This window comes from Narcine bancroftii, chromosome 5 (genome assembly GCF_036971445.1).
Source record: "Narcine bancroftii isolate sNarBan1 chromosome 5, sNarBan1.hap1, whole genome shotgun sequence".
Taxonomy (NCBI): Eukaryota; Metazoa; Chordata; class Chondrichthyes; order Torpediniformes; family Narcinidae; genus Narcine; species Narcine bancroftii.
Window position 1 is genome coordinate 216,829,179 of NC_091473.1, and position 12,221 is coordinate 216,841,399.

Here is a 12,221-nt window from a genome sequence, read left to right on the forward strand (position 1 = left end):
TATGACATGAAACTGATAATAATTTCATATAGGATCTCCTTGTTTCCTCCATTCATTTCCATCATCTTTGAGAAAGACTGAGGACCCAAATTAATTCCAGCATGGTTCTACTTACACAATGTTGAATGAACCAAAAGGTTGCAGAGAGACTTGGACAGTTTAGGAAAGTTGGCAAAAAAAATGGTCGATGAGATACAATGTTGAGAAATGTATGGTTGTACATTTTGGAAGAGGAAATAAACAGATTATTATTTAGGTGGGGAGAAAATTCAAAATTCAGAACTTGGGAAGGGGGGTCTTCATGCAGAATACCTTAAAGGTTGGATTGGCAGTAAAGAAAGCGAATGCTATGCTGGCATTCATTTCAAGAAGAATAGTGTATAAGAGTAGGTGTTGATGAGGCTCTATGGGGCACTGGTGAGACCTCATTTGGAGTACACTGTGCAGTTCTGGTCCCTTGGAAGTAATGTACTGATGTTGGAGGGATAACATATCAGGAATCTTTATCACCTCTTGGACTGTATTCACTGGAGTATCTGAAGAATGAGAGGGATCTCATAGAAACATTTTGAATGCTGAAAGGATTGGATGGAGTAGACGTTTCCCATGGTGGGGGAGTCCAGGACAAGAGGCCTCAGTCTTAGAATTAGAAGTTACACATTTAAAACAGAAATGAGGAGAAATTTCTTTAGCCAGAGGGTCGTGGATTTGTGGAATTCGTTGCCACACACAGCTGTGGAGGCAGGATCATTTGGGGGAGTTTAAGGAGGAGATTGATAGGTATCTAATTAATCGGGTTATCAAGGGATATGGGGGAAAGGCCAGAAATTGGAACTGTATATGAAAATGGTTTAGTTCAAGGTAGAGTTGTGGAACAGACTCATGGGTCGAATGTTCCTTTATCTTGTGAACTTGTGATGTGATTTTATCTTGAGGAACACGATGTGATGATGTATGTTTATGTTACTTTGAAAATGATTTCCTGTTTGAGAATTGGATCTTATATTTCATAAATATTCTGCAATTATAAAATTATAGGCTTATCCCAGATGGAGTGTGAAATCAAATTGAGCATGAGACATACGAGTTGAAATTAATTCAATTCTTCGAGCTGAATTTAATTGTTCTTTTCGTGGATCTATTTGTGATGATTTATTATATGAAGTGATAAGGATCCAACAAGGAGAACTTCCTGGCTTGATATGACGCGCTAATAAGGCACAGAACCCACAATAGACCAATGTGTACCCACATCGTTTGTAGAGTGAGGGAAGGGTGCATCGACACCGATTCCTCAATTTCTCTCAGCAATGGATGCGTTCAGAAATGAGAATGAAAGGGGATTTCACCACGTCCTTCAACTGGTCCCGGAACCTGGTCTGGGTGACGGCGTAGAGAGCAGTGTTGGTGCAACAGCTCAGGAGCTGCATCATAAAACACAACTCCCGCAGAGATGCAGGTGGAAACACAGACACATATCCCAGAAAACGCATTCGGTTCCAGATGTAATAAAGGATAAACAGTGCCCACAAGAGGATGAAATTCCCGGAAATGACCAGCAATAAAATAAGAGATTTTCTTCGACTCGCCATTTCTGGATCATGGGCACCTTCCCCACTGCTGGGAGCCCGAAGTCTCCTGCGGGCTCGACTCGCCACTAACACGTGTCTGATGGTCAGAGCATTGAACAGGAGAACCAGGATGAACGGGATTACAGGGGTGAGGATGTAATGGAGAAGCTCAATCGATCCCCAGAATTGCGATTCCAGAAGTCTGGCTCTCGGCATGCAAAACCATCGGGCGTAAGCGAGGGAATATTCCGAGGTGAGCATGAAACACCAAAAAATGTTCTTTAAACAGCTGAGAGCGGTCACTGTCCCCAGAACCACCAGCGCCGTTCTCTCGGTACAATAGTTAGTCTTCAGTTTCTGACAACAGATGGAGACGAATCGATCGAAGGTGAAGGTGACGGTGAACCAGACAGAACAGTCGGTGGCGGTGTACAGCAGGAAGGCGTGGACATCACACACGCGGATGGACCGCACGAAACCAAAGTAATCCCGATATGCAATTGGAATCTGCCTCAATATCACGTCCATGAAAACGACGATCAAATCCGTGGCTGCCATGGCAACCAGGTAGCGAGTGACACCTTTGGCAAGACCGCATTTTCCCCGGGACAGGATCACAATGGTCACAGTGTTCACTATTTGTGGGGAGGGAAATGGGGAAATTGCAGGTTAAGCAATGGTTTTGTGCAATATTTACAGAGAACTAAAGTACGTTTATTATTCACGTATTCACAAACGTTGTAATACCTGCAACACAGTTTAATTGGGATAAACTGGGAATATCATTCAATAAAATTAAAGAGGAAATTACAATTCGTGTTTTCATTTGGAAGTGAAATCAGTGGAGCAGCAGCTTGTAGAAGCGGCGGTTGGGTCTCTTTATAAAGTGGTCAAGTGACGGATAAAAGTGGAGAAAAAGTTTTGCGGGCGGCCATTTGAGAGCTGCACCTTGGGAGGGTAACAAATGCAATGGTCGCGTTTAAGTGCTGCGGCTTTGGATCGAGAGGCTTCAGCGAGGACAGGTAGGATGTTTTTTTTGTCATTAAGTGATGTTCGAGACTTCAGGGATCCTTGAATGTGGCCACGCAAGTCGGAATGGAGGTAAGAAGGCGTATCTTCACCAGGGAGGGGTTGAGGGTTGGATAAAGGGAAGTAATGTTGCCTGTTACAGGAGAGAACAGAAAAGATTGACCAATACAAGATTTGAGGTAGGACAGGTCGCCGAAACCTGGATTATTTTCTCTGAAACATCAGCGGCTGATGACAGACAGTTCATAAAATTATCAGAAATTTATTCTCCTAGGGTAAAAATGCCATTTTGGAATACATTTATTGAATGTAAAGTTTGGGGGAATATTTAAAGGCGACTTTCGAAGTATGTCTGCTGCACAGAGCGGAGGGGCCTCAAACGGGCTCCCAGTTGTGTTGGGAGCAGACAAACGAGTAGCCTTGAAGTCGCTTCCATATAGATAGAGGAATAGGGAGGGAAGAGAGGTGTATATCTTGTACGAGCAGCAGAGTGGTCGTTTAACGTGTTCCTGAGCTGTAATGGTCTATGTTCTGTGAAGTTTAATGTCGGGAAATTGTGTGGACGGGCACATTATCACCAGGAATCTGAATCCTGATGATTTTCAAACGTCGAATGATGGAAGTAGAATCGAATCTTGGTAATGGCCTGCACAGGTCGCACATGTTCATCTGGTGGTGAAAGCAGCAGTTGGGAAAACAAATAAATGGAATTGGAGAAATTGGAAAATAGTGTTCGGGTTGTCCAGCATACTGCTCCATCCATCGCTGGAACACCATGCACACTATTACCCTCCTCGTTGGTGGAAGGATACGCTGAAATTGGAGGCAGTCCAAAAAATACACTCGCGAATTCTGGAATTCTCTACACCGATTGATTGTGGGAACTGGGTCATTGATGTTTGTGAAAGTAGGAGATACACTTTTGAGTGAATGGAACATTGAGGAACAGGAGCGTCTGGAACAGAATATAAAGTGGCTTGATTCATATCCTCCATGATCACTTCATGGTGGGACACAGTGAAGAGATGCAGTGACCTAGTCCCACTACAACTTTCCAACGTTGTTATGCTTCGCTATTCAAAAGAGTGGGTACAATGTTTCACGAAGTAATTTGATGAGATTGACCGTCGATTTTGACAGAGTTCAGGCTCTGAAAGCTACCATATCGTGCCGGAAGTTTGGATCTGGGGCTTTGGTTGCTGCAGAGCTCTGGAGGCGAATCCACAGACACCCAGTGGCTCTGACGGTATTCTCTTTTGCTTCTCTATTTTAATGACTACAATAATGGTGACTGACTCTTCGCTGCCTTGCGACAAGCAAAAATGCACTATCACATGACAATAAACCCAAGAATGTTGCTCTCATGAGTACTGGGATACCGATTTCCCTGCATTTCAGGTTTCGCAAAACAGTGCGTCTCGATTGTTATAGATAGAGAATTTAGGTTAAAAAGGGCTTAAGTTAAAATGTGATGATTAATCATAAAAGGGGAAGCCAGAATAGACAGGGAGCTTACCATAAAAGTTTAGCTGGACAATGTTATAACAGAGATCTTTCATGGTCACAAAGAGACATGTAGGAGCCAAAGATTGGTAAAAGAGTGAAAAACAGAATTTAGTGTGTGCAGAGTTCGTAGTGCACTTGACTAACATGATCATTACAAATGCAAGTGTACTTAGAATGATTTTGCACAAACTAACCAATTAAAACAGTGTTAAAGAGGAGGGGAAGGACAAGCAAAAAAGGTATAAAAATCAATGCACTGTATGTATCGGGGCTTGACTTGGCGAGAAGCCAGTTGAGTCCAACTCTGCAGACTTGTAAATAAAGCTTGTCGTGTCACCAACTTTAAAGAGACTCATGTGTGAGAATTTGTACTTCTGACATCGATGATGAATGAAATTCCTTCCAAAGGAAGAGATCAGCATCCCAACACAAAACTTGTGTCTCTCGTTATTTTGCATTATATCGCTCTTCTCTGATCGCGAGAGACACAGAGAATGATGAATAGCGGGGCTTTCCAACAAGATTAACACGGGGTGGGGGCACCGTTGGCGAAGCGGTTAGTGCAACGGGTTTACAGCGCCAGCGATCGGGATGTGAGTCGAGTTGTGCGCTGGCCGTCAGGAATTTGGACGTACTCCCTGCGTCTGCCTGGGCTATCTCCGGGAGTTCCGTTTTCCTCCCATCGTTCAAAACGTGCCGGGGTGTGGGTTAAATGAGGGTAAATTGGGCAGCACGGCCTCGGCCGAAAGGGGCGTTACTGTGCTGTATGGAAACAAATAAATTGAAATATCTAGAGAGAGACTTCAAAAGACTTGAAAGAAAGAAATATAGCTGCCATGTGAGCAACCTACGGATTTTCAGATCTTTACCTGGTAAGAACGCTGATAGAATAATATAGAATGAAGGACCTATAACATGTTTACATTGTTCAGTTCTGACGGCAGGATAGGATAGAGACACATTATCGGTTGTGACCGTGTACACATTATTACATGAAGTCACGCTGCAAACAATAACGTGGAAAGGAAACAATAACGTGGAAAGGACGAGGTAATTCACGGCATGAAAATCAATTAGTTAGAGGATTAATTACATTCATTCATCTGACAAAGAGACTCACCAGGAACGGCGACGACGGCGAGGGTGGGATAGTAAATCAGTTTAAAGGCTCGCAGTGCATAGTAGATCCGAAGGTTTAATGTGAGCCAGTCATCAGAAGCCAAAATATATTGGGCCATCCAGAAGACATTCTTCCTCTTTCCGCTCAGGCTCCAAACGGCTGTTCGCAGATTCAGATCCATTGCAGTTGCAGCCTCCTCTGTCGTCCCCAGGATCCTCCCTCTGCTCTCCATTGCTGCGGAGGAACGGCTCTCTGCTGATGCTCGTTGAAAATAACCATTATTAGTAGAAGAGAGGACGTCACTGGTGATGAAATTTGACTCCACGGAGACTGACGTTAATTACACCGAGAACACAACAAGGATGCAGTTAACTCCTTTATATCCAGGTCGATGATCGGAGAAGTGGGAAAGTGGCTGGAATCCAGGTTTTGGACCTGGATGCCCGTTTCTACTCAATTTACTGTAGATCAGGGGTCACCAACCTTTTTGAAACTGCGAGCTACATTTTTTTTTCTTTTTTTTAAAATATGGAACGCTTCATGAATTTGCGTGTCATCCTTGCGCAGGGGCCATGCTAATCCCTGTATTGTTCCAATTTTAGTATATGTGCTGCAGAAGCGAGCACGACTGCGAGATACTTCAAGGATACTAAGTAATACAAAGGGCTACCAGTTTAGTTCTCTCTTCTGAAATAACAAAGTTGCACGGTTTACCTTTAATTATATATTATTATTAATGATTAATAATATTCGTCTATGTGAAGGCACTGATCACGTTAATGACTCCTCACAATAATTATTAACAATGATTTAACAAGGTAGGAAACAGATATGTTTCAACATACAACACTATATTTCTATTAATCTCTGCAACAGTTTCATTTTCAAATGATCACTTTTGCAACATTTCATGGGAAATCATCTCCCATTTTTACTAGCCTCTAACAATTTTTAACAAATCATGTTTGAGCAAGTTATCAATTATGTAAGATTTAACAAAAATCAACTTTCAGATTTTTAAATAAATCTTTTCACATTTTGTACTCATCACCAAATCTGCAGCATTTTTATCAAAATCATCGTATCTGCCACACTTTACAAACACATTTGTCACAATTTTTCAATATTTGAATTTGTTGGAGTCAGTAAAAATAGACATTAAAAGATGGGTAATTTAATATAAAAACTTAAAGAATTTAATTTTGCTTTTGCACTGCCATGTTGCTCCTGACAACATCTGGTATCTGTTTTTTTTTTGGTCTGTTAGTGGGAAGCCTGGCTTTGCATACTGTAATCTCGGTATCCCAGTACTCATGAGAGTACTGTAATCTGGGGTGTAACTTGACACCGCAACTCTGAGGGAGTCTTGCAGATGTGCATCAGTGAGGCGTGTTCTGTGTTTGTCCTTGATGAAGTTCATATCAGAAAAGACTGATTCACAGAGATAGGTTGAACCAAACAGTCTGGCAACCTTCATAGCTGCTGTGCATATACCAAGTTTCCGGACATAGCCGAAACTCTTCTAACCATCGTACTTGCCCCAGTTGGACATCAGAGAGAGTGGATATGACATCGGCTCCATTCTTCTCGTCTTTAAACACATTTTCTTTGAAAACCTCCCCATTTGAAAATCCCTTCTTCTTCTTCTTTATCAAAAAATGTGTAGCTTTGAATGAGGCTTCGGTTGTTTTTCACCAGCCTTGTGAAAAAAAAAGACTGCTGTTTGCCCAAAGGTGCCTTTAAGTCGCGGGCTTTTTTCTGCCCGTAGTGTGCTGCCCGGTGGTAGTAAGCAGGGTAGCTTTTGTAGCACGTACTGAAGTGTCTCTCCACATTGTGCCACTTTGCCGTCGCCGCAGTAAATGAGACACACACAGTTTTCTTTCACAGTAGTAAAAAAAATAACTCTTCCTCCCATTCACTGTGAAAATGATAAATTTTCTTTCTTTTCTCTGCCCTATTTTTGGGAGTAGAAACCACATTTAGCTCATCATCTTCACAGCGCCTGCTAGCTTATTCAGCAAACACTGAGGGTTGTAATGCGCACAATACTGACCTTTAAACCAGACGAGATCAGAGTTTATGTATATTAAAATTTTTATTTTTTAATTTTTTTTTATACGGGTATTTTCATTTTCAAATCTACATCGATGCAAGTGTGATTCAAAAATAGCAACACAATTAAATAAAATTTTAGATGGAGCTCATTGTTTGAACAGGCCCTCGGGTGACTCATGTTATCCCTGCAAGCGACCTGGTGCTTGCGGGCACTGTGTTGGTGACGCCCGCCGTGGATCCTTTCCGGAACCCTTTCTGGGTGGGGAAAAAAACTGGTCAAGTCTCAGAGAACAGAACAACTTAGAAACATATCGGACATAGCTTGTTAAAAACCCGACGTGGACGTTATAACTGAACATAACACAAACAGGAGAAATAGTATGGGATTAGTCAACCAACGAAGATGTGATGTAAAGTTTTACCGGCTGTTTTACTCCAATCTGACCTCCTTTCCCCAAATCTCACACAGGTTTATTTATACCTGAACGGAAACTCTGAACATCTTTCCATGATTTATCAATTATCTTTGTTTTCGATTTGCTGACGTTCTTTCAACCCCAAATATGACTGCATATTAATTCTAACGGATTCTACAAAAGATTCTCGCTGGTAATTACTTGGAATATTTTGTCCACATTTCCCATCAAGTTGCTTTTTCTCCATTTGAAATATAAAACATCTCACACCTGTTCATTTAATGATATCTGCTGGAGACTGGCTCATGGGAACCAGGAATTGGAACAGGGTTCCAAAAGGGTTCTGGGGGCAAGAAAGGCTCCAGAAGAGCTTATGGGCACCTAAGGCTTCTTGATTGCATTGGAGGTTTGGATCTGGAGCTCTAGTTGCTGATGACTTGGACTGGAGTCTGTGTGGCTCCTGAGGCTGCGGGAGCACTGGAGGCGAACGCTTGTATACTTAAAAAATGAAGAATCATTAATCAAGATGAGTAGAGTATCAGTCTTCATCTAGAAATGTTATGTTCCCAATTTTTCTTAATCCCAGCCAAACAGGCTTATCTTAAATCCAATAAATCATAATAAATATATGATATTAATCCATCATGAAAAAGAAATGTTCAAAAATTAAATCAAGAATATTAGTATTTGAGATTTGAGGAAAATCAGAAACCATAGACTGAACAAAATGTCAAATGTAAATATCTTTTAAAAATCTGTTAGAAATATTAAATTTGGATTGTGATATAGAGAATTTAGGTTAAAAAGACTTAAGTTAAAATGTGATGATTAATCATAAACAGGGAAGCCAGAATGGACAGAGAGTTTACTAGCAGTCAAGGACAGAAGGAGCTGCTGAATATGTTTTTTTAAACCTATCTTTTCATGGTCATAGTGAGAGACATGCAGGAGACAAAGGATTGATAAGAAGTGTGAGAAACAGAATTCAGTGAATGTAGAGTTCACAGCGTACGTAACGAACGTGATAATTAATAATGCAGTTATACTTAGAATGTTTTTGTAATACTAACCAATTAAAACAGTATTAATAAGAAGGGGAAGGGCAAATAATAAAGGTATAAAAATCAATGCACTGTATGTATCGGGGCTTAACTGGTGAGAAACCAGTTGAGTCCAACTCTGCAGACTTGTAAATAAAGCTTGTCGTGTCATCAGTTTTAAAGAGACTCATGTGTGAGAAGTTTTATTTCTGACAAATGGGGGCTCGTCTGGGATCTACACTCCGGCCGTGAGGGGAGGCGAGAAGAGGGACATTGGAGGCGGTGCACCCCGCTGAGTTCAGCGGCTCCTAGTCCCTTGCTCGTCGCTTCGGGCGGCTTGAGCGAGTGGTATCCGGACAGGGTGACACGACAAGACGGAGAGGAGAAGGGTGACGGTTCAATCCCCGGGAAGACACCGGTAAGTGACGACTTACGATTGTGGTGTGGGGATTGGGTAACAGGTGTAACGGGATACACCTGTTTGGATAAAACCTAACGGAATAGATTAAGTATAGATCTTTTGTCGTTGTGTGAGAACCCTGTCGCGGGACTCTAGGATAGACCCCAGGGAAACCTCGGCGGTAACCGAAGGAGGGACAGCACCTCCGACGAAGTGCCGAGAAGAGAGGGGTCAACCCCAGGAAAACCTCAGCGGTAACCGAAGGAGGGACAGCACCTCCGACGAGGCGTCTGAGAGGAAGGGAGTAGGGTCCAGAGCGAGAGGGTCCTCAGCAACGATAAACAGATCTAGGTGGGAAAATGGGAGGATCAAAATCTAAGGGCTCGTCTGAAAATTCAGGACAATTCCTGGGAGTACCCCTTGACAGCCCTTTGGGGAGAATGTTTGAAAATTGGGATAGTAAAAGATATCGGGACAAAAACAAGAAAAAGATGGTCCAATATTGTCTCCTTTGGTCAAAACAACCTATTAAAGGTTCCTCGGTCTGGTGGCCGAAATTTGGATCTGATGAGGATTGGGTTAGACAAGCATTAAACATATATGTAAATTCGAGACCAAAGGTGAATCAAGAAGAGTCAGCATATGCATTTTGTTGGGTTCCCTGGCCAGGATCCTTAACAGAATGTTTTAAATTGAGAGTGGCAGGAGAAAAGAAATGGGAACCTCTGGACAACCTTCCCCCTCCTTATATTCCCCCGGTGCCTACTGCGCCCGAGGAAAGCTTATTACCGGAGGGGAAAGGTGATGAATCTGATTGCCCCGAAGGGGGCCGGGATAAAAAGGATGAATTAAGGGAGTCGGACCCTAAACTTCCACCGGTAAACCGACCCTGGACAAGATCCCAGACTGGTCCAGGACCATCAAAGTTTTCAATAAACCTAAATCCCCTGAGAGAAGTTCCTATGGGAGGACCGGGAGGGGGAACGGGATATGTGAATGTTCCCCTAACTAGTACAGAGGTGCGGGGATTTAAGAAAGAAATGAAAAAGTTATTGGAAGATCCTATAGGACTGGCTGAACAGCTTGACCAATTCTTGGGACCAAACACATATACGTGGGAAGAGATGCAGGCAATAATGGGAACATTATTTTCACCCCAGGAGAGGCAGATGATTCGACGGGCTGCCCTCCTCATGTGGGAATATGAACAACCTGGGGACCCTAGACCCCATGAACAAAAATATCCCTTAAATGAACCCAGGTGGGACAAACGAACACCCAAGGGATTGGCAAGTATGAGACAATATAGAGAGTGGACAATTAAAGGGATACGGGAGGCTGTGCCAAAGGGTCACAATTTTACCAAGGCATTTGGGAACCACCAGGGGAAAGACGAGTCCCCTACTGATTTTTTGGAGAGGGTGAGAAAGAATGTCCAACAGTATGCTGGTGTGGACCCTAGTACACCAATGGGTGAACAGCTTATTCGAATTGAATTTGTTTCCAAATCATGGCAAGACATTAGAAAGAAACTAGAAAAGGAGGAGGACTGGAGTGAAAAACCCCTAAGTGAACTGTTAAAAAAGGCACAAAAAGTATATGTGCAGAGAGAAGAAGAAGATCAAAAGAAGGCGACAAAGGTTTAGGTACAGACTATCCGACAGATGAATGCTGAATCCAGAGGGGAAAGAAAACAAAACCTTCCTCTAAACAATCCAAAATATCCAAGAGAGGGAAGACCCCGGAGATTTGTTAAATGCTATTACTGCAATGAGGAAGGACACTTTAAGAGGGAATGCCCCCGATACAAGAGGGAATTGCGTTCCCTCGAACTTATGGAAGAAGATTAGGGGTGTCAGGGGTTCCAAATGTTAGGGACCAAATATAAGAGGGAACCCCTGGTAAAACTAAAAATTGGTCCCAAGGGAGAAGAGGTGGTGTTTATGGTGGACACAGGAGCGGAACGAAGTAGTGTAATAACTGTGCCAATCGGAACTGAGCCTATAAAAAGTAATTTGACAATTTCTGGGATAGAAGGAGCTCCCAGAATGGTATCAATAATTCCCCAAGTAACAGTGAAACTGGAAGAAAGAGAAGGGGTACAAGACCTCTTGTTATTACCTTCGGCTGGATTTAACCTCCTAGGAAGGGACTTACAGGCTCTCCTAGGTTTGGGTGCTCTCCCTGTGGACGGAGAAGTGCGAGTCCACCTCTGCGCTTTAAAGGAAGAGGATGAACGGCAGATTGACGAGAGAGTCTGGTATAAGGAGGGAAATCGAGGAGGTCTGGACATCCCACCTTTACATGTCACATTAATACCAGGTCATCAGCCGGTAAGGAAACGTCAGTATCCTATTTCTTTGGAAGGGAGAAAAGGGCTACAGCCGGTAATTGAGACTTTAATACGAGACGGACTATTAGAAGAATGCATGTCACCTTATAACACCCCTATACTCCCAGTAAAAAAGTCAGATGGATCCTATCGCCTAGTTCAGGATCTAAGAAGTTTGAATGCTATTGTTCAGACCCGCCACCCAGTGGTGCCTAATCCCTATACTATTATGAGTCGGATTCCCCCAGACCATGAGTGGTTTAGTGTTATCGACTTGAAGGATGCCTTCTGGACTTGTCCGTTAGAAGAGGAAAGTAGAGATATGTTTGCGTTTGAATGGGAAAATCCATGGACAGGTAGACGGAGACAGTTTCGATGGACTGTATTGCCCCAAGGGTTCACTGAATCTCCAAACCTGTTTGGACAAATGCTAGAACAAATCCTGATGGACTATCCACAATCTGATGATTCCCAACTAATGCAGTATGTGGATGATTTACTATTATCAGGACCCAAGGAACAAGAAATGAGGAGAGAGACCATTAGACTCTTGAATTATCTGGGGAAAAAGGGTCTACGAGTGTCCAGAAACAAGTTACAGTTTGTTGAGAAAACTGTGATATATCTGGGACACCAGATAAGTAAAGGACAGAAACGAATTACCCCTGAACGAATTGCGGGAATCACTAGAATGCCTTTACCCCGTAATAAGAAGGAAATAAGACAATTCCTGGGACTCTTAGGATACTGTA

The 12,221-nt window shown here is 42.7% G+C and overlaps 1 protein-coding gene and 1 non-coding gene across 2 annotated transcripts; both read right to left on the minus strand.

The window, feature by feature from the left end:
- Positions 1-1,049: 1,049 nt before the first annotated feature.
- On the minus strand, positions 1,050-5,439 carry LOC138762915 (probable G-protein coupled receptor 139). Its single transcript, XM_069936424.1, has 2 exons — positions 5,227-5,439; positions 1,050-2,206 (listed from the first exon to the last, which is right to left on the minus strand). Exons 1-2 carry the CDS (start codon positions 5,405-5,407, stop codon positions 1,305-1,307), a joined length of 1,083 nt encoding a protein of 360 aa, XP_069792525.1. The 5' UTR covers positions 5,408-5,439; the 3' UTR covers positions 1,050-1,304.
- Positions 5,440-5,748: 309 nt separating this feature from the next.
- On the minus strand, positions 5,749-5,852 carry LOC138765594 (U6 spliceosomal RNA). Its single transcript, XR_011358590.1, has one exon. It is a non-coding gene; the product is annotated as a U6 spliceosomal RNA (small nuclear RNA).
- Positions 5,853-12,221: the final 6,369 nt, after the last annotated feature.

What these genes read in the sequence shown, in the direction of transcription:
- LOC138762915 (XM_069936424.1), bottom strand. Translation starts at nt 5,407, where the DNA reads ATGGATCTGAATCTGCGAACAGCCGTTTGGAGCCTGAGCGGAAAGAGG. An exon ending in CGCCGTCGTCGCCGTTCCTG is followed by an intron (nt 2,207 to 5,226) that starts GTGAGTCTCTTT and finishes CCCCACAAATAG; the next exon opens with TGAACACTGTGACCATTGTG.